At 45.9% G+C, this 23,320-nt stretch overlaps 9 protein-coding genes across 9 annotated transcripts; 6 read left to right on the top strand and 3 right to left on the bottom strand.

The window, feature by feature from the left end:
* The first annotated feature begins 429 nt into the window (after positions 1–429).
* Positions 430–1,142, top strand: LOC120452559. The gene has a single exon (XM_039636838.2). It carries the CDS (start codon positions 509–511, stop codon positions 1,019–1,021), a length of 513 nt encoding a protein of 170 aa, XP_039492772.1. The 5' UTR covers positions 430–508; the 3' UTR covers positions 1,022–1,142.
* A 1,890-nt stretch (positions 1,143–3,032) lies between these two features.
* LOC120451900 lies at positions 3,033–3,639 on the top strand. The gene is made up of 2 exons (XM_039635908.2): positions 3,033–3,233; positions 3,292–3,639. Exons 1-2 carry the CDS (start codon positions 3,141–3,143, stop codon positions 3,502–3,504), a joined length of 306 nt encoding a protein of 101 aa, XP_039491842.1. The 5' UTR covers positions 3,033–3,140; the 3' UTR covers positions 3,505–3,639.
* Positions 3,640–4,243: 604 nt separating this feature from the next.
* LOC120451898 (elongation of very long chain fatty acids protein F) lies at positions 4,244–5,249 on the top strand. The gene is made up of 2 exons (XM_039635906.2): positions 4,244–4,521; positions 4,586–5,249. Exons 1-2 carry the CDS (start codon positions 4,294–4,296, stop codon positions 5,150–5,152), a joined length of 795 nt encoding a protein of 264 aa, XP_039491840.1. The 5' UTR covers positions 4,244–4,293; the 3' UTR covers positions 5,153–5,249.
* A 412-nt stretch (positions 5,250–5,661) lies between these two features.
* LOC120451896 (elongation of very long chain fatty acids protein F) lies at positions 5,662–6,635 on the top strand. The gene is made up of 2 exons (XM_039635905.2): positions 5,662–5,932; positions 5,989–6,635. Exons 1-2 carry the CDS (start codon positions 5,705–5,707, stop codon positions 6,553–6,555), a joined length of 795 nt encoding a protein of 264 aa, XP_039491839.1. The 5' UTR covers positions 5,662–5,704; the 3' UTR covers positions 6,556–6,635.
* A 409-nt stretch (positions 6,636–7,044) lies between these two features.
* LOC120451899 (elongation of very long chain fatty acids protein F) lies at positions 7,045–8,146 on the top strand. Its single transcript, XM_039635907.2, has 2 exons — positions 7,045–7,315; positions 7,391–8,146. Exons 1-2 carry the CDS (start codon positions 7,100–7,102, stop codon positions 7,961–7,963), a joined length of 789 nt encoding a protein of 262 aa, XP_039491841.1. The 5' UTR covers positions 7,045–7,099; the 3' UTR covers positions 7,964–8,146.
* Positions 8,147–8,298: 152 nt separating this feature from the next.
* On the bottom strand, positions 8,299–9,952 carry LOC120451902 (elongation of very long chain fatty acids protein F). Its single transcript, XM_039635911.2, has 2 exons — positions 9,701–9,952; positions 8,299–9,642 (listed from the first exon to the last, which is right to left on the bottom strand). The coding sequence occupies exons 1-2, from the start codon at positions 9,899–9,901 to the stop codon at positions 9,079–9,081; spliced, it is 765 nt and encodes a 254-aa protein (XP_039491845.1). The 5' UTR covers positions 9,902–9,952; the 3' UTR covers positions 8,299–9,078.
* Positions 9,953–10,440: 488 nt separating this feature from the next.
* LOC120451901 (elongation of very long chain fatty acids protein F) lies at positions 10,441–11,517 on the bottom strand. The gene is made up of 2 exons (XM_039635910.1): positions 11,278–11,517; positions 10,441–11,098 (listed from the first exon to the last, which is right to left on the bottom strand). The coding sequence occupies exons 1-2, from the start codon at positions 11,500–11,502 to the stop codon at positions 10,529–10,531; spliced, it is 795 nt and encodes a 264-aa protein (XP_039491844.1). The 5' UTR covers positions 11,503–11,517; the 3' UTR covers positions 10,441–10,528.
* Positions 11,518–15,059: 3,542 nt separating this feature from the next.
* Positions 15,060–20,983, top strand: LOC120451892 (F-box only protein 11). Its single transcript, XM_039635900.2, has 4 exons — positions 15,060–17,916; positions 17,980–18,160; positions 18,224–19,298; positions 19,444–20,983. The coding sequence occupies exons 1-4, from the start codon at positions 15,757–15,759 to the stop codon at positions 19,571–19,573; spliced, it is 3,546 nt and encodes a 1,181-aa protein (XP_039491834.1). The 5' UTR covers positions 15,060–15,756; the 3' UTR covers positions 19,574–20,983.
* LOC120451895 (L-asparaginase) lies at positions 20,983–23,060 on the bottom strand. Its single transcript, XM_039635904.2, has 3 exons — positions 22,881–23,060; positions 22,605–22,828; positions 20,983–22,541 (listed from the first exon to the last, which is right to left on the bottom strand). The coding sequence occupies exons 1-3, from the start codon at positions 22,975–22,977 to the stop codon at positions 21,045–21,047; spliced, it is 1,818 nt and encodes a 605-aa protein (XP_039491838.1). The 5' UTR covers positions 22,978–23,060; the 3' UTR covers positions 20,983–21,044.
* Positions 23,061–23,320: the final 260 nt, after the last annotated feature.

The raw sequence follows: 23,320 nt of genomic DNA, 5'->3' as shown, positions 1-23,320 counted from the left end.
GACTGCAGGAAATTACCATAATTTCAATTTAAGAAATTAAACGAATTCCGTTCTGAGCTGCAAAAAAGAGAGCAGCGCCGACCGCCAAAAGAGTTAAGGTTTAAGGAGTCCTTGCAGATTTTTACAGCTGATATATGTGGATAAATACACCTGACAAAGTGGGTGGAAAACTACTTCCTTGTGGGGGTGAACTTTTCTATTTCAATTACTCAAGGGGGCTTGTAAGGAATTGTTATGTATGTTACCATATATATCACTAAGATCACTATGAACAGCAATAGCATACTAAAATGCTTTGTCGAGAAAGTTTTTTATTTAAATTCTGAAGGCGTTGCCACTTATTTTCCGTTAAAAAGTCTTTGTGAAGTTGTAAACCCTATTAAAGGGTTTCCATCTATGCAACTTTTTTGAGGTTATGCATCAAAGAACTAGTTTCCAAAACTATCAAGTGACGGAGCACATTTCAAAGGCAGTTTCATTTGCTAAAATCCTGCCAGTGACCAGCACGATGGACCCATTGCGGCGTAATCCCCTCCTGGAAGTGACCAAGTGCGATATGTGCCCCAATTTGGTGTACCATTTTCCCACCGGATTGTGTGTCCGCTGCTTGACTCTTTTGACCGGAAAGAAACAACCTGACGGATTGAGACCCACTGTGGACCAATCGAGGGCCATCCTTGTTGACATGGCCCGCAGTTCGGATGGCCAGGATCAGGGCCAAATGGATCCCGCATTCCAACGCGTGATTGCGGAGATCCGGATGCAGCGACAGCAGAAAATGGAGCTGTTCCAGAAGATACGCCACCAGTTCCAGCTCTCGGTACTCACCGCTCCTTATCACGACACAAATCCCAAGTACGAGGTCAAGGAGGACTACTGGAATGTGCCGGATATCGTCGATCAGGACACCCTGATGTTTCAGCACGAAGTCGACCTGCTTGGAGATATTCCACAAACGTCTTCCGGGGACTTTTTCCAAGGAAACAATAAAAAGCGCGAAAATAGAAAAAGAAAATTGTAGCTATGATCCGCTTTTAATATAAAGCAAAGTATACAAATTTCTAGGAAATATACATTTATAAAATAAATGAGACAACACATTTTTTGTGATATAATAAAATATGTAAATACCTTTTGGTAAATTTTAAACGTGTTCCTTCTGTTTCCCGTTCTTCGGCTCAGCAATTTATTTATTATTAAATTTAGAAACTGACTGCTGCTTATAACCAGGTGACAATGGGTCATTACCAATTTGACAAAAGTCAATTGCTGGCTAGGGAATCGTGGAAAGGATTGATTCGGATGCCTTGTAAATGGCACTTTTAGCCGGCGCAATAAATTACCCAAAATCCGGCCAGCGACCAAGTCGAATCCAATTGAGCAAATGTGATTGCCAGGTCATCATTACCATCGCCCATCGTCCATCGCCCATCAGATATCAAGCTCCAAATGTCTCCGGGGGCTCATGGACATTTTGCTAATGAAAATGTTTATTCAAATTTACGTCAATGGATGTGTTTACACGAATGACCATCAATCTACATAAATAAACGCAAGTGCTGGGCGAAAGTATGTACATACATACATATATGTGTTTTTGTGTGCCATGGAATGTCGCACAGTGTATTGTTCTTTGCCCGGCATTGTTCAACAATTTGTTTAATGAGAAAACTAATAAATCAAATGCGCCGTCAATTACAATCGCATATATTCTGGGTAGTCCAGGACAAGGGATCTGCTTGGATCAATAGATCGATTTCTTCATTGATGGTGTTGTTTAGGGGACAGGCACTATACTTAACTATCATATAAAATCAATAATAATAGTCCATAAAGTAAACTTCTTATATTTCCAGCTGAAAATAAATATGCGATATTATTAGATTATAAGAAATATATTTTAATATACTAAGACTCAATAGGCATTTACTTATTTTATTTCTTACGAGTATCTGGACAACCATTTAGGTGGCATTTTCTCATACCGAATATGATGAGATATGATGCCCGAAATGATGTGGATTTGATGGCTTAAATACCAGATGGCCAAAGTCCAAGAGCCTGAGAATGTCGCCGCATCCTGCTAAGTGGCAGGATGAGAGGCCAGGACGGAGGACATTAGTCAAGTGCAACAGCTTTCAAATAAACATAAATTGAGGATGCTGCGCTGTGGCGGCACACGGAGTACTGAGCACGAGGCAATGGCCAAATGGGCAATGGAAAGTGGGAAAGTGGGAAAGTGGAGAAATGGGGGAATCCCCGGGGCAGGACTTTGTAACTGGGAGCTCCTTTCAGCCGCCTGGTGTCGTAATTAAAGGCAGTCGCGCAATAACGAAGAGAAATGCCCGTTGCCAACGAGCGGAGGATGCGCTTCTAATTTATTTGTTTTCCTCACTTGACTTTTATTTACACGGGCATTGGCATGTGAGTGGCGTGGAGTGGAGTGGAGTGGAACGGCCCTTTGGTAGTTGGGTGACTCTTGGCTGCTTTTCGGGCACATTCGGTTGGCTTTCTGGGTGGCCCAGAAGAAGAGCTATTGCAACATCCTGCCGCCGTTTGTTACCTTTGTTTGTGAAAGTTCTCCGTGCGCCTTTTCGGGGCCAGGGCACAGTGCCAAATTGGCCTAATGGCGTTAATGCGAATACGAGTCGAGACTGAACCAACTACCAACCAGCCAACCAACCAACCAACCAACCAGGCCCACATCAAAGGTCGTTTACACAGCTACAGAATTTGGTTTCAGTTTTCAACTTCGGATGCAAATGCTCTTGAAAATTGGGTGCTGTTGCCAAGCCAGAGCTTTAGATACCCTAACCCACACCCACATCCACATTCACATTCCATTCGCAGTGCAATGCAAATCAAAGCACTTAAAAAGTTCAGCAATTTGGCAACAAATGCTAATGAATGTCGAGAACATTCCTGGGTTGCATTTCGGTTTGCTTCATTTAAGTTTTAATTCCGCAGCCCTGGCATATTCATGAAATGCTACAAGAAATTAAATTATCGATAAATCCGAAAAACAAAGCAACTGAAGTTTGAGCTGTCACTGTGCACAAAAAAACATTTTGCATCACAATCCTATTTATCATTCGTCTTTAAAGCAATTCCCTTGATTATTTAAGTAAATCACGTGAAAAATGCCGCCCTTTTCCGCCTGTTCGATGTGCAACCGTAGAACCAGGAAGATGGTCAAGGATCCTGACACCTTAAAGCTAATCTACGTGTGTCCAGTACGAAAGCAACTTAGTTACATAAGCGGAACATGTAAACTCTTATCTAATCTTGCAGGATTGCTATGTGAACAGGTTTCCGTACAAATATCTGCTAAGAGCAGCCCAAAAGATGGTTAAGCAACAGGAAACCGAGAGGAAGGAAGAGGAAATGCGTCCTGCCAATAGCTGCAATCCACCGATTCCGAAAGTCACACCTCCACTCATGCAAACTGTGATCATCAAGGATCGGAAGTATGTGGCCATCAGTGAGACGGCCGACGACGAGTGATTTGTTCTTGGCCTGATATTTCATTTTTATGAGGGAGCGAGTCGTATCTAATTGAACTAGTTTCGCCGTCAGCTCATTTCCATTAAACCCAAGCCGGCAATAAAAAACCCAACGACTTTGCTATACTCTTTAAAAGGCGCTTTTCTCCATAGGGGTTTTATATAGTGCAATGTTTAATGCACTCTTGCCTTTAAATAAGTGCACTAGATTCGCACTTTAGCTGGGTGCACGAGCGTATTTAGTTCTAAATTTGTTTTGGCTGTTGCCACTTTTTTGCACCGGATGTGCGTGATGCGGCGGTATTTGTTTACGTCCCATTTCCGCATCCGCTTTCAATGGAAATTGCTGCACTTGCACGTTGGCCACGCCCACTGCGTAACCGCCGCCCCTCTTTTGGTAGCTTTTGCGTTTCGCATGTGCGTGATTTTCGAACATTACCCGGGAGCCCATTAAACTTTTAATGGAATTTCCATAATCATGTTTAAAGTTCCGAAGGTTGCTGCTGGAAAGTTGTGCATTATGGGTATTGATTTAAAGCCAAGAGGAATCAGTTTTCATGGTTATTTTCATATGCCAGTTGGCAGGCTCTTCAAAACTTATAGCGAACATATCTCTGCAAAGCAAATAAACGATATCATGCATCTGTAGCGTGCTTCGAGTATTGGTAAAGACCGCTTTTCGTACTCACGCCTAAATTACCATATAAATGAAGCGTGTTAATCGAAGCCTCTAAACCACCACGACATTAGTCGCGTTTCCATCGACCCACAGCAAGCACACACAGTCGCAATGTTGGGTGATCTAGTGGATTTCTTGGGCAAATCCCCACCCGATCCGGTGCGCCTGCCACTCCTGGCCAGCCACAGGCCCGTCCTGATGATTTTGGCCATCTACCTGCTGTTCGTTAAGATAGTGGGTCCCAAGGTCATGCAGCATCGAAAGCCCTTTGACCTGCGGCGCTTGATAAAAGTCTACAACGTCATGCAGATCCTGTACAATGTCATCATGTCCTTTTTCGTGAGTGTTCCCTGAAATATCAGCTATCACGAAGGGAATCGAACACGGATCTTCCAACTTACAGGCTGTCCACTTTATGCTCGGACCCGGAGATTTTAACTTCAAGTGCATCAAGAACCTGCCGCCGGATCATGAGTACAAGACCTGGGAGCGCTGGCTCACCTACTCGTACTTCTTCAACAAGCTGCTCGATCTGCTGGAGACGGTCTTCTTTGTGCTGCGCAAGAAGGATCGCCAGATATCCTTCCTGCACGTCTTCCATCACATGTACATGCTGTACTTCAGCTTCATGTATCTGTACTACTACGGATACGGTGGGCATGGCTTCTTCATGTGCTTCTTCAACGTCGTCGTGCACATCATGATGTACAGCTACTACTATCAGTCGTCGCTCGATCGCGATTCGAAGGGCGATCTGTGGTGGAAGAAGTACATCACCATCGTCCAGCTCATCCAGTTCGGCATCGTTCTGGCCCACAGTATCTACACCCTAAAGCAACCCGACTGTCCATCTGCCCGCTTCTCGGCGACCTGTGCCGGCAGCATCTCCGTTGTGTTCATCATCTTGTTTAGTAACTTCTATTTCCATGCCTACATCCGACCCAAGAAGAGCAAACAAAAAGCCATCTGAGCTAGAGCCAGTCATCGAATGTGTTCTGTGAAGCATTTAGACCTCTTTAGATATTCCTATTATAATTTAAGAACTCAATAAAACACATAAGAATATATTTGAACTTTGGTATCTTATTACTGGTAATTCACTGGTTTTACTAAAATTCGTTACGATGCGTGGAAATGATTTGTTTGAAAGTTTTGGATATTTCCACTTAAATATCAATAACCTTTGGTCGGACTTGTGTAGAATTATATAAAGTTAGTGCGTCAGAAGCCATTCATAACTGGACTACATTATAAGCTGGACTACGAATGCATTATTTCAGCTTTCGTAACCAGGAGACAGTGGATAGCATTTCCGGCATTCAAAGCTTTGAAAATCTATTCTCTTTTTTTGTGACCCTCTTATATGGTCGCCGTAATAGGTTTTGCTTACGTGCGTATTTGTATAATAGAAACGCACACTTAAATCAGATTACCATTTCAGTCTTCGGCCGCAGTCCATTTAAATGATGTATGATATATCAGTCGCTGTTTCGCCGACGCCGATAACACTTAGATATCCGACATGTTTGCCCGTATACTGGACTTCCTGAACCGAACTCCGCCGGATCCTGTGCGTCTGCCCTTGACCAGCAGCCACTGGCCCGTGCTGACCATACTTGGAGTCTACCTAGTCCTCATCAAAATAGTGGGTCCCTTGTTTATGCAGAGCCGAAAGCCGTACAATCTGGATAGAGCTATCAAGATCTACAACATCGTGCAAATAGCATACAATGCCATTTTGCTCATCTGTGTACGTAATGCACTCATTTAAAATAATATTTATTATATTTATCTCGCAACTTTTAGGCTGTGTACTTCATGCTTGGCCCCGGAAACTATAGCTTCAGTTGCATGTCCAACCTGCCGCTGGATCATGAGTACAAGAACTGGGAGCGCTGGCTCAGCTACACATACTTCTTCAACAAGTTGATGGACCTGCTGGAGACTGTATTCTTTATACTGAGAAAGAAGTATCGACAGATATCCTTCCTGCACGTTTTCCACCATGTGTACATGGTGTACATAGGCTTTTTGTACATGTACTACTATGGATACGGCGGCCATGGCTTCTTTTTGGTCACTTTCAACGTGGTTGTGCACACCATGATGTACACCTACTACTATCAGTCCTCCCTCAATCGGAACTCGGGTGGTGATCTCTGGTGGAAGAAGTACATCACAGTCGTGCAGCTCGTCCAGTTCGTTATTGTCTTCTCACACTGCGTCTATATCCTCCGCCAAGATGACTGCCAAACAGCTCGATTGTCGGCCACTTGGGGCTCACTCATCTCTGTAGTATTTATAATTCTGTTCAGCAACTTCTACGCTCGCACCTACATTCTTCCCAAGAAAACGAAGCCGCTGGTACGATGAGCAAAACTATGGCCAATATTATGAGAAAGTTCCTTAAATGAATAAATGTTACCTTTTTAAAGGCTGCTTGTAAACCATAAGTTCGTTTTCTATCATTTTCACATAAGCTACCCACACTACCTTACCACTAGCTATACATTTTTAGACCAATGGGTGGTATTTGTGGGGTTCTAGAACTTTCTATTCCTCGACTGCTAGAAGCTATTGAATATGCGTAATACCCTTTTGAATGGGTCACGCCAATATTATATAAACTTAAAACTCTTTTCTTGTGGCTTGACAATTCTGTCAAAAGGAGTCATTTTCTAAGCAATTGCTCTGCTGATTGAATAAAATATGGAAAATCAAAACATAGTTGAACTGTTACTTAAGGTTAGTCCAATTGCGAAGCTTTGCGTATTCAAGTTGAAGGTTGATAGTGGGTTAAACATACCGGAAATTTGCACTAATGTAATTAGCAAATAGGTAATAGTATAGTGGCCAGCGGGAATGTAAGAAAGAACAGAAGGCAAACCTCAAGTCACTCGATAAGTTGTGCGCGAAAATGTTGGAGGTGTTCGATAAGCCCTTGGCCGATCCTGTCCAGCTGCCGCTGGCGGGCAATTTGTGGACCTCGGTGATCATCATCGCGGTGTACCTACTGTTTGTGCTGAAGCTGGGCAGGCAGCTGATGGACAAGCACGAGGCCCTCCAGCTGCGCGGTGTCCTCAAGTTCTACAACATCGGACAGGTCCTGTTCAATACGGTGATTTTCGTGTGGGTACGTAAGACGTAGGATATCCATATACACATATTTTTAAAACATTTTGAATGGTTCTATTTGCGGACTATCCAGGGCTTTCACCTGTTGTTCGTGCAGAAGCCGTACAACCTGAGCTGCATGCAGGTCCTGCCGCAGGATCATGAGCTCAAGTCCACGGAAAGGACACTGGCGTACTTGTACCACCTGAACAAGCTGCTCGACCTGATGGACACCATCTTCTTTGTGCTGCGCAAGAAGCAGCGCCAGATCACGTTCCTCCATGTGTTCCATCACGTTTTCATGGTCATCACGTCGCACCTGCTGATCCGATTCTATGGCTTCGGTGGTCATGTCTTCCTGATCTGCATGTTCAATGTGCTGGTGCACATGGTGATGTACGGCTACTACTACGCCTCGTCGCAGAGCCAGAATGTCCAGGAGAGCCTCTGGTGGAAGAAGTACCTCACCGTTGGCCAGCTGGTGCAGTTCCTCATGATGTTCCTCCACTGCATGTACACCGTTTTCCAGCCCAACTGCTCGGCGTCGCGGGGTGTCATCTACGTCATCAGTTCGGCCAGCGCCTTCATGTTTGTGATGTTCTCCAAGTTCTACATAAAGACCTACATTCGACCGAAGCAGGTCAAGTCCAAGGGCAAGGTCAACTGAATGCACCTGCTACACTGTGATTAACGACTAGTAATTCGAATGTACTATCTCTATGCACAAGAGTGAGGAGTGTTTTTTTCAACATTCATAAATAAGGTTCTTAAAATTGGCAACTGTGGCCCTTTTTTACTACTCAAAAAGAATTCATTTGTAATCAACACATATTTGTATTGTTCAATAGCACTTGCATTGGTTTTTCTTAAATTAATTGTAACGCTAAATAGTTTCTCTGAGTGTGCTCGACGATTTGCATATGCGCCGTTTGAATAATAGATGAATTCAAATGCATCGACAGTTAATTCAAATGCAGTCGAGAAGGTCAAGGAGTTGGACTCCGTCCGGAATAAATCCCATTGGCCACATCTCGAGTACTCGTACTGGTGCGGGGATTCCTTGCACGTGATCTGCATGCTCCGCAGGATTTTGTGCCAAGCACGTCCCTGGTCATTCCATGCTGCTTTTAATTAGAATATTAGGAACGAGCCTGGCCAGCACCACCGGCGATTTATGGCACCGGAAGGGTCACCCGTAGCCGACCGACCGAACGAATTTGCATAGGAATCGCATGCGGCGAATCAGAGAATCAGAGTCAAAGTGCCAGCTGAATAATTGCGGCCATGCAGCAACATTAAAGCGAAGCCGCCGCAGTCAAGTGCAGTGGTTCCTGCTTCTGGTCGCCACTTTGGCACTGGCTTTTCGGTTCCTTCGTCCTTAGTCCTTTGTCCTTCGTCCTCGGTGCGCATTCGGAATGGAGTATCCAACTGGTCGAGCCACCGAGCGTGCTGAGTAATTGCCGTTTTAAATGACATTAAACGTGCATTGTGTAGTTCCCTCGGCAGTCACATGCCTACATACATTCCCCCTTTTTCCATTCGATTTTTAGCTATTTTTATATTTACCCTTTGCATGGCAGTGCTAAGACTGTCATAAAAATAGTTTGCCGTTAAAAAAACGATTTTTTTTTTAAATTTAATTATCCTATAAAATGGGTAAAGTGATGAAACAAAACAGAGGCTATTGTGGTTAGCATACAAAATTATTTAGGGGTGCTTTTTTATGTAAGTACATCAAAGCATTAGGCTTTGTACTCATAGTTTAAAGATCATTAAAAGAACTCAATGTTTCGATGACTTCTTGCCTGGCATTATGTAGGTGTGGAAATAAAATTGGCTGAAAATCACGGCAAAGAACCCAGCCAGTAATCCGCATCCGTAGGTCAAGGGTCTGTTGACCTCGCAGTCGGGCTGCGTCAGTGTGATGGTACAGTGGATCATGATTATCGCGAACTGGACCAGCTGGGCAATGGTGATGTACTTCTTCCACCAGAGACTGCGCTGCACCTCCTTGCTGATCGAGGATAGGTAATAGTAGGCGTACATAATCACGTGGACGGCGGTGTTTAGCAGGCACTGTGGAAACGCAACGCCACCGTATCCGTGGAAAAAGTAATACAGATATCCGAAAAATGCCATCGCAAAGTGATGAAAGACGTGCAGGAAGGATATCTGTTTGTCCTTCTTGCGGAGCACAAAGAAAACCGTTTCCACAAGGTCCACGAATTTGTTAAACATATACAAAATGCATATCGAACGCTCCATATCTTTATGTTCGTGATCCATCGGCAGATTGACAATACAGCTGATGTTGTATGTCTTCAGGACAAACAGGAAGTGAACTCCCTGAAAAGTAGCAGTTCCATCATGTCCTGCAGAAGTCATGCCCACTTCAAATACTTACCAAAACGAGTATTACACCATTGTACAGGATCTGGAATATGTTGTAGACCCTGATGACACCAGTCAACTGGAAGGGCTTTCGGTTCTCCATGAGTTTGGGGCCCACCTTGAGCACAAACAACAGATAGCTACTCAACGTGACCATGGTCACCCATGGATCGCCGAAAACTGGCGCCTTTACAGGATCTACCGGAGCGAGCATGGCGAGTCCACTCCAGTTGTGCGATCGATAGTGACTAATTCAAGTTCGAAATTCGGCTCTAGAGTCTAGAACTTATGTGGCGCAAAATGAACTGAATTTTTGGGAATTACATTATGCGACCACGTCACCATTTCGACTGGAAAATACATAGGTCATTTTTAATGTTTCCAAGCTCGCAAGTCTGGTGAAAGACTTCTTGCTGGTAACTCTTGAGCTGTTACAGTGTATGAAATGCAAGCAGTCTATCGTTTTTAATGAAATTAAGGCTTATTTTAAATCAGTCATACAAACCGGAACTGTACTGGAAAAAATGTTCAGTGCTTAGCAAAACAAATTGTTACAAAGGTTCTATAAATGGAGCATTTACATTCGTATGCCGTAGTTGTGCATTTTAAATGGGAATTCAGGGAGCGTTCTATCCACACTTTGATTTTTAAGTACTGGACTTCGTGGATATGCTAAGTGACTCCAAGATATTAAAAGACTAGCGTTTAACTTGGTCAGCGCTAGTACTGACATAGCTGCGGATGCGTTGGTAGTGCAGTATTGCTGCTGAGTGCTCCAATGCAAGTTTATTAGTTTCTCGGTATCACAAAACACACACTCATATTGCAAGGATGTTCGCTCTCATTCGGATTTCAACGCGGGCTTCTTTTTGCCGGTCAATATGTAGTTGTGAACGTAGAAGTTGGCAAACATCAGGATGAAGGTCGTGGATATGGCCATGCCAAAATATAACACAGGTCGCGAGGCATTGCAGTTGGGCTGCATTAGAGTGTAGCTGAAGTTCGCCAGCACCAGGACGAACTGCACCAGCTGGACCACGGTGATGTACTTCTTCCACCGACTCGTCTGCACATCCTTGCGGACGGAGGACAGGTAGTAGTAGGAGTACATGATCACGTGGACCGCCACGTTGAGCAGGCACGATGGGAAGAGAATGCCACCATAGCCGCTGTAGGTGATGTGCATGTAACCACCGAAGGACATGACCAGGTGGTGGAAGACGTGCAGGATGGATATCTGGCGATCCTTCTTTCGCAGCACAAAGAACACCGTCTCCATTAAGTCCATGAACTTGTTGAAGAAGTACGCGTAGGTGAGCAATCTTTCCCGGCTCTTGAACTCATGGTCCAGCGGCAGTCTGGTGATGCTTCGCAGGTCGTACGCCGTCAGCACGAACAAAAAGTGAAGACCCTGGGAGCAAATGATGTGGTAAGTATTCAGCATATTTTTCATCTAATTATAGTTATGATATTTACATACAACTAAGTGTGGCATAGCTGTGGGCTAGTTTATGTGAATGGAACGCAGTGCTTGTACGCAGTGACTTCCGCACTGACCTATGACCGTCTGGCTTCTATTTACATACTTACCCATATGAGAACAACGCTGTTGTAGACGATCTGCATGATGTTGTATGCCCTAATGACGCCACGGAGATCGTAGGGCTTTCGGTTCTCCATGAACTTCCGGCCCACCTTCAAGACGAACAGCAGATAGATGGAAACGATGGTGAGCGTGGGCCATGGACTTCCGATGAGTGGAAGGCGGACAGGATCCTCCGAGGTGATCAGGGTGCCATTGAGAAAGTCTGCCATTTCGAAGGTAAAATCTAGAGTCGATGCGCTTCCACTCGAGGTAATGTTTCACTGGCAACTAATCAGGGTTCAGTCTTTTATGCTCAACCAAGTGCGCTGCGTTTGAATTGGAAATTCGAGCAGTACGCGCAGCATAAAGAAGAGCGGCATTAACATAAATTCTAATTTAGCAACAGTATTTATGGCTACACTTGCTATATAGTATTTAAGACTACACTTGCTATACAGTACTCGCAGTATATACGTTTATTTGTGTTGCATATTATTTCTAACAATTTTGACGCCTGAACATTTGTACCAGCAACACAAAAGGGGCTTTTTCCAGCACATACATACAAATAACTAGTTCAACTTTTATAATTTTTATAACAAAAGTTCAAGTTTCGCTGCACTTGAAAAGCGCAAATCGCCAGCGTGGCAATAAAACATCGATTCTCCCGCTTGTAATTGTTTTATACGCATTCTACGAGTATGCACGTTGTTCACGCCTCTGGGAATTCCAATTAAACAACTTTTGACATGGGGCATGGTGCATGGTGCATGGTGCATGGTGCACCATGGTGTAAATCTCTATAGCGGATATCTGGCAGTCGGAATATTCGATCCATATATTCTCGCTTGTTTTCCTTTTTTCTTTTCACTTTTCACTTTTGTATTTTTGCTTTTGCACGTGCCATGCAGCCGAAAAGCCATTTGTCGATGCGAAGTGGCAAGAAAATGGAGAATTTTCACCCATAAGCCAAGTCATTTTCCACTAACTATCCGTGCGCCAAGTAGAATTACTTCATATTAAGGTGCTGTGGCTATCGTGGAAATGAGAATAATGACGTCGCTGCCGCTTATGCAAGCGTCTGGATTGGGATGGGTGTTGTGTTGTGCCATGAGGTGTGGGGTGTGTGTTGTGTTGGGTGGCAAGCAGAGTGCCGGCCATCGCAAATTGAGTCATTTTTCATTCCGCACTGGATTACAGCGAAAGTGAGGCGGGGGCGAGTGCAGCGAGGCCTCAATGTGTCACAATTTCATGGCCATAATTGGGTCGCAGAAAGTGTCCTTTGATCGCTGAATAAGGCGGATTATGGCGCTTCGTTTTTCATTGTATTTTGGGTGGACAGGTGCATGGCCAGTGGTGTGGCAAAAGGCCGAAGACATAAAGCCACACCATTTATAATTCAAATGGTTCAACCTTTGTCTTTTCAAGTGTGTGGTATTTTACACGCCTGCCACATTTCGTTGGCCAAACTGCGAGAGACGCACAAATTGCGTCTCATTATGGCTGAGTTAATATTTCATGGGCAATTTACCGAGATTGAAACCGACACACCTCAAAAAACTGCGCGCATACGTGGCATACGCACTCGCGTTTAATTACGGTTGCCGATTTCCATTGGCGCAGGACCTTCGGTTCGTCCCATCTTCATGCAATTTTAAACTCAATTAAAAGTTTTGCGCATTAGACATACACACTTGTGCCCGAAAGAGCTCCTGCAAATGTGATTAAGCCGGGCCCGAAAAACTAGGTTGCTGCTGAAAAGGGGGGAGGGTGGTGCAGGGCACTCGCATTAGTTGTCATTAAAAATGTGAGCGATTCCCATCTAAATGACTTGGCATATCCTGCATGTCAGGGCACAGATACAGCTCGACGGCAGCTATGCACTCCAGCGGACAGGTGGATTCAATTGGAGGCAACAGCCCATTGACACACATTGATACGCTCCTTGGCTGCAACTCCCCAAAAAATTTGTAAGGGAAGGGAGGTTTCTAAGGGTTGCAGCTCTTAAATATATTCGAAAAAGGGTTGCAATTTAAAGGAGGGGAAATATGGGGAATTTCTAGAAAGTAATTCAACTAAGCTTCTTAGAAGTCAGGGGTATATAAATTAATTTCTAGAATATAAACACTAGATGTATATTTCATTTGCCATACATTATACTGTATAATAAAATTATATGTTATTATCGCTGCAATAATAATTTAATTGTACACTTTTGCCCTGCTTCAGCCTGACCACAGGAAAATCCATTTGCTCAGCTTTTCCGTCGGCCTGAATCCGAAATGCGAAAACACCGCCGGTCGCCTGAATAATGAAGGCAAATCGGAAAGAGGCAAAACAGCAAAAAGTTAAATGCCTCTAATGACAGAAAATGAAGCAAATGACGAAAAATTGCGCAAAACAAAAGAGACAAATAATAATAATATGCGAAAATGGACGCCTCGGACAAGTCCACCCACCAACCAACGACCACCGCCCACTTAAGGCCACCACATCCACATCCACTTCCACTTCCACGTCCACATCCTCGAGAGCTCGAAAGCGAGGAGAGCACGCACCAGAGAAGATAGGAAGGTGACCGTGGGGGCCAAGTGAATTACCAACAACGGGCGAATCAAGAAAAGCATGTGCGCGGCATAATTACGAAGCAATTAGACGAAATTATTATTGAGGTCAGCGGCGAGGGGTTGTCGGGGAGTACAGGACACCAGGCCCCCAAGAACATATGGCCACAGTCAGTCCACCCACTCCCACTCCCCCCTTCTTGGGTGGGCGGTCGTCGCACCAAAGGGATGCCTATGCCATTATCATTCACGCCGGGTGAAGGAATGGAAAGGAAGTAGGACCTCTAAATGGGCACCACAAAGCGCAGACCAAAACAACACTCAGTGCTACATGCTAGTTAAAGCGGCGAAAACCGGAAAAAATTAGGAAAACTACGAGAGGTCGAAGAGGTTGAGAAAAACTGTCACCAAAAGGAAAAAGAATCATTGGGGCCATTTTGATGTCACACGTTTTAACTATTTAATAAAATGACATGTAAGATCCAGCGCGTTTTAGTTGTTTATTTTTTGAGAATTCCAAATTGATTGAAACAAAAAACTTAATTTTCTTATATACAAATATCTGACCTCCAAATTTGCTACTTGATTTCAAAACCTTGTCTAATTTTCGTAGCATTGGATCTTGATAATGGAATTCATCTTGACAGCAGCGTGGCAAAGAGTGCTATTTATAGAAAATATGCTTCACATTTGACGCGTGCCTTTTGGCATTTGGGTCACAAGTTCAGTTACAGAAACATTGAAGTTCAATTTTCCGTAGTCGATGCAATCGCGTGTGCGAAGTTCAATGTTGTGCAGTCATTCAATGAAGCAGTCAAAACATGGCGCAAATGGCAATGACAAGCAGGTGAACTATGAAACTTATTCCCCAAGGGGCGTGGCACGGCCTTAATTGTCGATTTGCAGCTGCTAAAGTCCTTGTTTGCATGTTAGCTGCTTATCAGTGGCACTCAAATCAGTTAAGTTACATTAAAATATTTGAAATTTATAAACATTTGTTTTGTTGTTGTTGTTATCTATACGGGGGAATGTGGTGGTATGAGCATACATAAACATACCTTTAAAAGAGAATTACAATTTTTTTAAATTCACTTGAGTTTGAATTTTACAGACTCGCGCCCAAAAGTTATCGATTTCATCGATTGTTGAAACTGGTTTCCCTGATACTAAGCCGAAAAATACCAAACGGTTATGAAGCGATTTCGGTTTTTTTTCCCTTGCTAACTAGTATTTTCAATCAGTCGAGCCGCGGTCACACTGAACGCTAAAATTAAAAATCCGAGTATAGGTGGTTTCGCTGCTGAATTTTCGGAAAAATAGTGTTCAATTGTGTAAAGTGCAATAGCTATTAGATAGAACTTGCGTATGTGCATTGCGAAAAGTGTTTTTTTAGCCGCGAAATAAGCTAATAGAAATCCGAGTGTCTGCTGCGAAGACGAATTAAAGGGGAGACAGAGTAACAATGAGTGAGCGAGACGGAGCAGACCAGTGTGTGCGCTAGCGGTGCTCTTCTAACCAAATAAAACAAAACAAAGGAGAGACAAAGGATAGAAACCCCGAAAAAGGCACACTCACACACACATACACATGCACTCGCCAGCAATAAGAAGAGCAGTCAGCAGACGGATAAACTAAAGCCAATGTAGCTAAATTAACAAACAATCGAAGGGTCCAAGGATATAGCCAGCTAATTTGAACCGATCGGTGGCACTCCACATCAAAAGCGAAGTGAAGGGAACGAGAGACAGAGCGAAAAGTCGTCGCCAAATTGTGCATGTGCATGTGCCAGTGCCAGTGTGTGTATGCCAGTGTGAGTGCGTGTGCATATGGGGTTGGAAAACTGTGAAAACTCAAGCGCAAAAGTCTTTGGCTCTGATTAACTCGCGGAAAACTCATCATCGCTTGGCAGGTGACGCGAAGATGCCGAGCGCCTCGTTCACCTCGTCGCGCACCTACGTGCGCCGCTCCCGCCGGAAAGGAGCCAACCGGATAGCGATGCCCAACCGGCCGACGGGCAACATAATGGATCCCATGCTTCAGCAGAACGTGGCCGCCGCCGGTGCGGGAGCCAGTGCTTCCGGCTCGAACAGTAGTGCCGCTACCAGTTCCGGTGCTGGTAGTGTTGGCAACAACAACGCCAGCAGCGGGGGCAGTGGCGCCACATCCACCTCCGGATCTGCAGCGGCAGCAGCAGCAGCTGCCGGAGCTACCGCAGCAGGAGCCTCCAGTTCTGCGGAGTACTTTGACAGCGGCCAAGGTGCTAGTGGATCCAGCGGAGCGGCTTCATCGGGCTTCTCTGGCAGCTTTTACAATGCCCTGCAAATGATGGACACCACTGAGAGCTCGGGCGCCGGCACCAGCCAGTCAACGCCACCGGCATTAGGAGCCTCCTCCTCCACAACTTCGAAGTCCACCTGCGCCACAGTCGGATCTAGTACGGCAAGCACGTCGGCCGCCGCAGCAGCTGCAGCCTCCGCTTCAGCCGGAAGTAGTCACCAGAGCCCGTACGACTTGCGCCGAAAGATCTCCGCCAGCAGCCACGACCAGTGGCCCACCAGCTCATCTTCCGCCGTGGCAGCAGCTGCCGCAATACTCGTAGGACCATCGAGCAGCTCTCCTCCGCTGGTGAATCCGGGTGCCTCGCCCTCCAGCTCCTCGTCGTCCTCTTCCTCTAGCTCGTCGTCTTCGTCCGCCTCGTCCTCGAGCTCCTCGTCCAACGTACAGGCACCGTCGACCAGCGCCACATTTCCGGTGAACAATGCACCCACCACTGGAGCCACGCTGGCGCAGCCACCCAATGTGCACAGCTCGGTGCCGCAACAGCATTGTGGGGCACTGCCGGTTGGCGCTGCCATCGAGGATAATAACTACATGCTGCCGGCAAGGAAAAGATCCCGCCGCCTTTACACACAAGGCGGAGAGATGGGACCGACTGCTGGAGCCACTGGAGAAGCAGTCGGAGCTGGAACAGCAGCGTCCGGCGGTGCAGGTTGTGCGCCCACGGCGGCTCAGTACCTTCAGTATGAGCTGCCCGACGAGGTACTGCTGGCCATATTCTCGTATCTGATGGAACAGGACCTATGCCGCCTGGCGCTCGTATGCAAGCGCTTCAACACCATTGCCAACGACACGGAGCTGTGGAAGCGACTCTATCAGTCTGTCTTTGAGTACGACCTGCCGCTCTTCAACCCGGAGCTGTGCAAGTTCGTATTTGAGAAGCCCGAGGAGTCGGAGTACGCCAATCCGTGGAAAGAGAGCTTCCGCCAGCTGTACCGCGGCGTGCATGTGCGTCCCGGTTACCAGGAGCGTCGCAGCTCCGGCCGCAGCATTGTGTTCTTCAACACCATTCAGGCAGCTCTGGATTACCCAGAAGAGCGAGCAGCAGCTGGAGTTTTTGTGCCAGCCGGTGCAGGAGCCGGCAATGTGGTATCCGCCGGACTGTCCAACACAAGTGCGTCAGCGGGTGTTGGTGGTGCCAGCGTCAATGCACTGGTCAACATCTATGAGGAGCAAGTGGCCCCGACCGAGCATCCCGGACCACTGATATTCCTTCATGCTGGTCATTACAAGGGGGAATATCTGTTCATCGATTCGGACGTGGCACTTGTTGGGGCAGCGCCTGGCAACGTAGCGGAATCAGTGATCCTGGAGCGGGAGGCCGGATCCACTGTGATGTTTGTAGAGGGCGCCAAGTACGCCTACGTGGGCTACCTCACACTCAAGTTTTCGCCTGAGGTCACATCAACAGTGTCGCATCACAAGCACTACTGCCTGGACATCGGTGAGAACTGCTCCCCAACTGTGGACAATTGCATCATTCGCTCTACCTCGGTGGTGGGCGCTGCCGTCTGTGTGGGCGGGGTCAACGCCAATCCCGTCATTCGAAACTGCGATATCAGCGACTGCGAGAATGTTGGTCTCTACGTCACCGACTACGCCCAGGGAACATACGAGCACAACGAGATCAGCCGGAACGCACTGGCGGGCATTTGGGTTAAGAACTTCGCCAGTCCGATTATGCGGGAGAACCACATACACCACGGCCGGGATGTGGGCATATTTACCTTTGAAAATGGAATGGTAAGTTGAACCTTTCTATATTATATATTAAGTTTATTATTATAACGTGATATCCTTTTTTAGGGCTACTTTGAGAAGAATGATATCCACAACAATCGCATAGCTGGCTTCGAGGTTAAGGCCGGAGCTAATCCTACAGTGGTCAAGTGTGAAATCCATCACGGCCAGACGGGCGGCATTTATGTGCACGAGAACGGACTTGGTCAGTTCATAGAGAACCGCATTCATTCGAATAACTTTGCAGGTAAGACTACAAGACCAGGGCTATGTAAGGAATGGTTTCTAACCCACGTTTTTTGTTGTAAAGGTGTCTGGATAACCTCCAACAGCAATCCAACGATCCGCAAGAACGAGATCTACAACGGGCACCAGGGAGGGGTGTACATATTTGGCGAGGGTCGGGGTCTGATCGAACACAATAACATTTACGGAAATGCTCTGGCAGGGATTCAGATTCGCACCAATAGCGATCCCATAGTACGGCACAACAAGATCCACCATGGCCAACACGGCGGCATCTATGTGCACGAGAAGGGTCAAGGGCTGATAGAGGAGAACGAGGTGTACTCCAACACACTGGCTGGCGTGTGGATCACCACTGGGAGCACTCCGGTATTGCGACGCAATCGGATACATTCGGGAAAGCAGGTGGGAGTCTACTTCTACGACAACGGGCATGGAAAATTGGAGGACAACGACATATTCAACCACCTGTACTCGGGAGTGCAAATCCGTACGGGCAGCAATCCGGTAATACGAGGCAACAAGATCTGGGGTGGACAGAATGGTGGAGTATTAGTGTATAATGGTGGCCTGGGGTTGTTGGAACAGAATGAGATATTCGACAACGCCATGGCCGGCGTATGGATTAAAACGGACTCCAATCCGACGCTAAAGCGCAACAAAATCTATGACGGTCGTGATGGCGGCATCTGCATTTTTAACGGCGGCAAGGGCATCCTTGAGGAGAACGATATATTCCGGAACACGCAGGCCGGTGTACTGATCTCGACGCAATCGCACCCAATCCTGCGAAGGAATCGCATTTACGATGGCCAAGCAGCGGGCGTGGAAATAACCAACAATGCCACCGCCACGCTTGAGCACAATCAGATATTCAAGAACAAGTTCGGTGGGCTGTGCCTTGCCAGTGGCGTTCAGCCCATAACAAGGGGCAACAACATCTTCAACAACGAAGACGAGGTGGAGAAGGCCGTATCCAGCGGGCAGTGCCTGTACAAGATTAGCAGCTATACCTCCTTTCCCATGCACGACTTCTACCGCTGCCAGACCTGCAACACAACCGACCGCAATGCCATATGCGTCAATTGCATCAAGAATTGTCATGCTGGTCATGACGTCGAGTTTATACGACACGATCGGTAAGTGCGCAGCTAAGAACTAATGCATCCTATCTTTATAATCGTTTACTGTAAGCAATAATATACAAGTAGATGAAAACCTATTGGGTTTTTGTACTTAAAGAGTAGAAAAGTTAATTAATTGATTTAAATTTGTATTTTGCAGCTTCTTTTGCGACTGCGGTGCTGGCACCCTGTCCAACCAGTGTCAACTGCAGGGCGAACCCACTCAGGACACGGACACGCTCTATGACTCTGCCGCCCCCATGGAATCACACACACTGATGGTCAACTAGAGAACCCACATCGGCAGCTAAACCACGGTTCTATCTATAGCTATATCTTAAGTCGTTAAGGCCAAGCTCTCAAATCTCTCGCACATCTCACGCGTTGCTGTAAATATTCGAAAGAAACCAACAAACAAACAAACCGAACTATACACGATACAATTAATTGTATGTAAATAATAACTAATTATTCTTGCGTTCAAAATTTTACTCAATGTGCAATTTAGTTTAACAAGAACTCACACGCAAAGTTTTCACTTTTTAACTGACGCATGAATCGGATAAATCAATGCAAAAATCACTGAAACTTTTCACATTTATGTCACAACGAATGAACAACTGAAAGGAGCAACACCTTTAATACACAATGCATTTGTTTGTACGTCGAAATGTAAACGAAGGAGGAGCAAAACGAGCCCTCTCGAGCCCAGTGAAGAACAATTTTGTAATGTAGATTAGTAGAGATTTTAAAATTACATCAATTAACATAAACTACGTGTAAGCATAAGATATTAATAAGCGATATACACATACACAAGGCGAACGAGTATGCCCTGACTAACACTAACAATTCGAAGAAAGCAATTCTAAGTATTAACAACAAACTAGATTAGCGGCAGCCAATGCTTCAGCAAACTAACCTATGAATATACGAGTATAGTAAACACAACATAATTACATATAAACGAAATACAGCACACTATATATATTCATGAGAATTCTACGGAAACAGCACACGGACAAGATACAAAAATCAAAAGCCTTTACCAAGCGTAAAATACCAAGCAATATTTCATGTCTAAATGTTGTAGAACAAATTTGTAGCTCAAAACTTAAACGAGAAATAGAAACAAGCCATGTGTCATTTTAGTCCAGTAAGTTTGATGAACAGTTTAGTATTTAGTTTGTCTTCGGGCCGAGTATTCGAATTATGCGAATCATTTTCTTAATTTAAGTCTGTAGCTTAGGCGTAAGTGAACGCAAAACCCATAACTATTGCATAGATGACATTATCCGATAACTGCGTGTGAATTAAGTATTTTGTTTTTATTGCCTTACATTTTATTTATATTTGTTTGCCGTTTGCCCGTGTTTTCCCCCAACGGTTCACATTCGTAGGCCATTACTCGCTGTACGGATCAAATAAGCACATAAATACTGCATACTGCATACTATATTCTATATTCAACTATATGAAATATACGAACATCCGATTGTATTGTTTTACTAACAAAAATTTAAGTGCGTCCTCGACGTGCGACTATACTATGTAGAGATTGATTTTAATGTGTTACCTATGCAAGCTAATAACGTCGCCCTTGACTTGGACAAACAACTAAATATACATACTTATATATACACAAGGTATAAGCTAATAACATTTGAAATTTGACAAAAAAAAAAAAAAACAAAAAACAAGCGGTTCAGAATGGTCTTTAATTTGGAATTTTGGACTAGGAGCTTTCAACAGTGCCTTCTTCTAATTCGTACAGGAACACGGATCTTGCTTGGCCAGCTCCTTCTCCTTGAATCGCATCAGCGTCAGGATGTGGGCATGATTGGCTGCCTTGGCGTAGTCGATGGGCGACATGCCCAGCTCATCCTTGATGTAGGGATTCTCGTAGTGCGGCAGCAGATATTCGACCACCTCGTGGTTGCCCAACTGGCAGGCGTAGTGCAGCGCGGTTCGACCTGTCCGATCGGCCAGCGTGAGATTGGCACCGGCCAGCCGGAATGACTCCAATCGCTTGATCTTAGCCCGCTCGGTAAGGGCACGCAGTAGCTCCGCCTGGACCAGCGGCGGATCGTTGAGCTTGGCATCGTTCTTGAGGAGCGTCTTTATTATGTCATGGTTGTCCGTGTCGATGGCCTCGTGCAATGGAGTGCGGTTGAATCGATCGTGGACATTTACCGGACAACCGGCGGAGATCAGGAAGCAGACGCAATTCAGTTTGCCCAGGAAGCAGGCCAAGTGCATGGCGGAGCGCCCATCGCAGTTTGTGTCGCACAGATTGGCGCCGTACTGCTTGAGATCGCCCAACTTGTGGACATCACCTTCGGTGACTGCGGCCGCCACCAAAGCGGGATAGAACGTGGAGCACATCTGCTGCCGTTCCATCGCCGTGGACATGTGCAATGTGCGGGCCACGCCCTCGATCAGGTCAATATCGTTGATCTTGGCCACCTTATTGGTGGTCAGCTCGCCGCGCAGACTCAGCAGCATCACCTTCTTCTTGTTGGCAATGTCCCACTCCGGCTTGGACAGCACATAGGCCAGCTTGGTAAAGGCGGCCTCCTGAGTCATATCGTAGCCGGGAATCACGCCCACGTCGAGCAGCCCCTGACCCGTCTCGTAAATGTTAGCCACCATGCCCGCCGAGCACTGCGTGATGTTGACGATAATGACGCCTCTGTGTACAGCCTCCCTGAGTTCGTCCAGCAAGTCCTCACGATTCACCGGAAAGTTGCCGGCTCCATAGGTCTGGAGAACCACACCTTTCGTTGGATCCTTCAGTATTGCCTGCACCACACTGACACTTATTCCGGGATAGATTCGCAGCAGAGCCACGTTCTTTTCCAGTTCCGATTGAAGCGAAAACGGCTTAATATTGCATGGCCGGAAGATTTGGCGGCTGTTTATCTCGATGTTGACATTCGCCCGACCCAATGGTGCCAAATTGGGTGAGTCCAGAGCATGGAAGGAGTCCGTACTGAGCTTCGTGGAGCGACAGCCACGCAGAATCTTGTTGCCAAAGAAGACCAGCACCTCGGGTATACTGTAATTGCCTGCTATCAGAAGTGCGCCCAGGAAGTTCTCACGACCATCGCTGCGAGCCTCAAAGATCGGAATCTGTGCTCCAGTAAATACCACGGGTTTGTTCAGGCTCTCCAGCATGAAAGCTAGTGCCGAGGCGGAGTAGGCTAGGGTATCAGTTCCATGGAGGATCACGAAGCCGTCGTAGGAATTGTATGATCTCTGTAAAGAAAATGTTGTAGCATATTTGGGATCAAGGTAATGATCCCCGAGTTTCAAACTTACTCCCACTTCGTTTGCAATGCGCTTCCAGTCGCAGAAGCCCATGCAGCTGGAGTCCACCAGTGGACTGAACTCAATCAAATCGTAAAGGACTCTATACGGAGCACCAGACACAGCGGGTAACACCATCATGCCACAGTCATCCACCTTGTTTTTGTAATGCCTGTCGTGGCAGCTGGGAAACTCCTGAAGCTGCTGACCCAGCACCATGGGTACGGCGTGCAGTACTAATGGAAAAGAGGTGATTGGTAGAAAGACTAGAGCCATCGATATACCCACCTCCGGACTCGTTGCGGATCATTCCGATGGTTCCACCAACGTAGATGACATGGACGCGAGCCTCCTTCTTCAAGCAACCGCACTTCCCCGCTGGCATTTCGGGCTATTTCAAGATTTTGTGTGGTTTCCAAAACTAAACTAACGAGCAGCTTCAAATGCTCAGAGTGACAGTAAGATCCATGAGCTTGTTGTTTTGTTGCTTATTTCTAGGTATATTTTTAAATTTGCCGCCAAGCATAATGAACCGTTGCTTGAGGAAAGGGTGGTATGACCGTACTGCATGGGAATTTTATCGAACGTTAGAGATGGACATTGCCTCAAAAAGAAATAACGGAGCTTAGAACGGTGGAAATGCATTTCTGATATACCATCTGTTGCCATAAAAATAGTTTATGTCTTTATTGTTTATTGTTTGAATAATGAATTATGGTTTAATAGCC

This window comes from Drosophila santomea, chromosome 3R (assembly GCF_016746245.2).
Source record: "Drosophila santomea strain STO CAGO 1482 chromosome 3R, Prin_Dsan_1.1, whole genome shotgun sequence".
NCBI lineage: Eukaryota > Metazoa > Arthropoda > Insecta > Diptera > Drosophilidae > Drosophila > Drosophila santomea.
Note: the sequence above shows the minus strand (reverse complement) of the source record. Positions and strands in the feature narration are given on the sequence as shown.

Coding starts and splice junctions, on each gene's coding strand:
- LOC120452559 (XM_039636838.2), top strand. CDS start 509: ATGGACCCATTGCGGCGTAATCCCCTCCTGGAAGTGACCAAGTGCGAT.
- LOC120451900 (XM_039635908.2), top strand. CDS start 3,141: ATGCCGCCCTTTTCCGCCTGTTCGATGTGCAACCGTAGAACCAGGAAG. Junction 3,234..3,291: donor AGCTAATCTACGTGTGTCCA/GTACGAAAGCAA, acceptor CTAATCTTGCAG/GATTGCTATGTGAACAGGTT.
- LOC120451898 (XM_039635906.2), top strand. CDS start 4,294: ATGTTGGGTGATCTAGTGGATTTCTTGGGCAAATCCCCACCCGATCCG. Junction 4,522..4,585: donor ATGTCATCATGTCCTTTTTC/GTGAGTGTTCCC, acceptor TCCAACTTACAG/GCTGTCCACTTTATGCTCGG.
- LOC120451896 (XM_039635905.2), top strand. CDS start 5,705: ATGTTTGCCCGTATACTGGACTTCCTGAACCGAACTCCGCCGGATCCT. Junction 5,933..5,988: donor ATGCCATTTTGCTCATCTGT/GTACGTAATGCA, acceptor CGCAACTTTTAG/GCTGTGTACTTCATGCTTGG.
- LOC120451899 (XM_039635907.2), top strand. CDS start 7,100: ATGTTGGAGGTGTTCGATAAGCCCTTGGCCGATCCTGTCCAGCTGCCG. Junction 7,316..7,390: donor ATACGGTGATTTTCGTGTGG/GTACGTAAGACG, acceptor CGGACTATCCAG/GGCTTTCACCTGTTGTTCGT.
- LOC120451902 (XM_039635911.2), bottom strand. CDS start 9,901: ATGCTCGCTCCGGTAGATCCTGTAAAGGCGCCAGTTTTCGGCGATCCA. Junction 9,643..9,700: donor ATGGTGTAATACTCGTTTTG/GTAAGTATTTGA, acceptor GCTACTTTTCAG/GGAGTTCACTTCCTGTTTGT.
- LOC120451901 (XM_039635910.1), bottom strand. CDS start 11,502: ATGGCAGACTTTCTCAATGGCACCCTGATCACCTCGGAGGATCCTGTC. Junction 11,099..11,277: donor ACAGCGTTGTTCTCATATGG/GTAAGTATGTAA, acceptor ATTTGCTCCCAG/GGTCTTCACTTTTTGTTCGT.
- LOC120451892 (XM_039635900.2), top strand. CDS start 15,757: ATGCCGAGCGCCTCGTTCACCTCGTCGCGCACCTACGTGCGCCGCTCC. Junction 17,917..17,979: donor TTACCTTTGAAAATGGAATG/GTAAGTTGAACC, acceptor ATCCTTTTTTAG/GGCTACTTTGAGAAGAATGA. Junction 18,161..18,223: donor TCATTCGAATAACTTTGCAG/GTAAGACTACAA, acceptor TTTGTTGTAAAG/GTGTCTGGATAACCTCCAAC.
- LOC120451895 (XM_039635904.2), bottom strand. CDS start 22,977: ATGCCAGCGGGGAAGTGCGGTTGCTTGAAGAAGGAGGCTCGCGTCCAT. Junction 22,829..22,880: donor GATCCGCAACGAGTCCGGAG/GTGGGTATATCG, acceptor CTTTTCCATTAG/TACTGCACGCCGTACCCATG. Junction 22,542..22,604: donor GCATTGCAAACGAAGTGGGA/GTAAGTTTGAAA, acceptor TTTTCTTTACAG/AGATCATACAATTCCTACGA.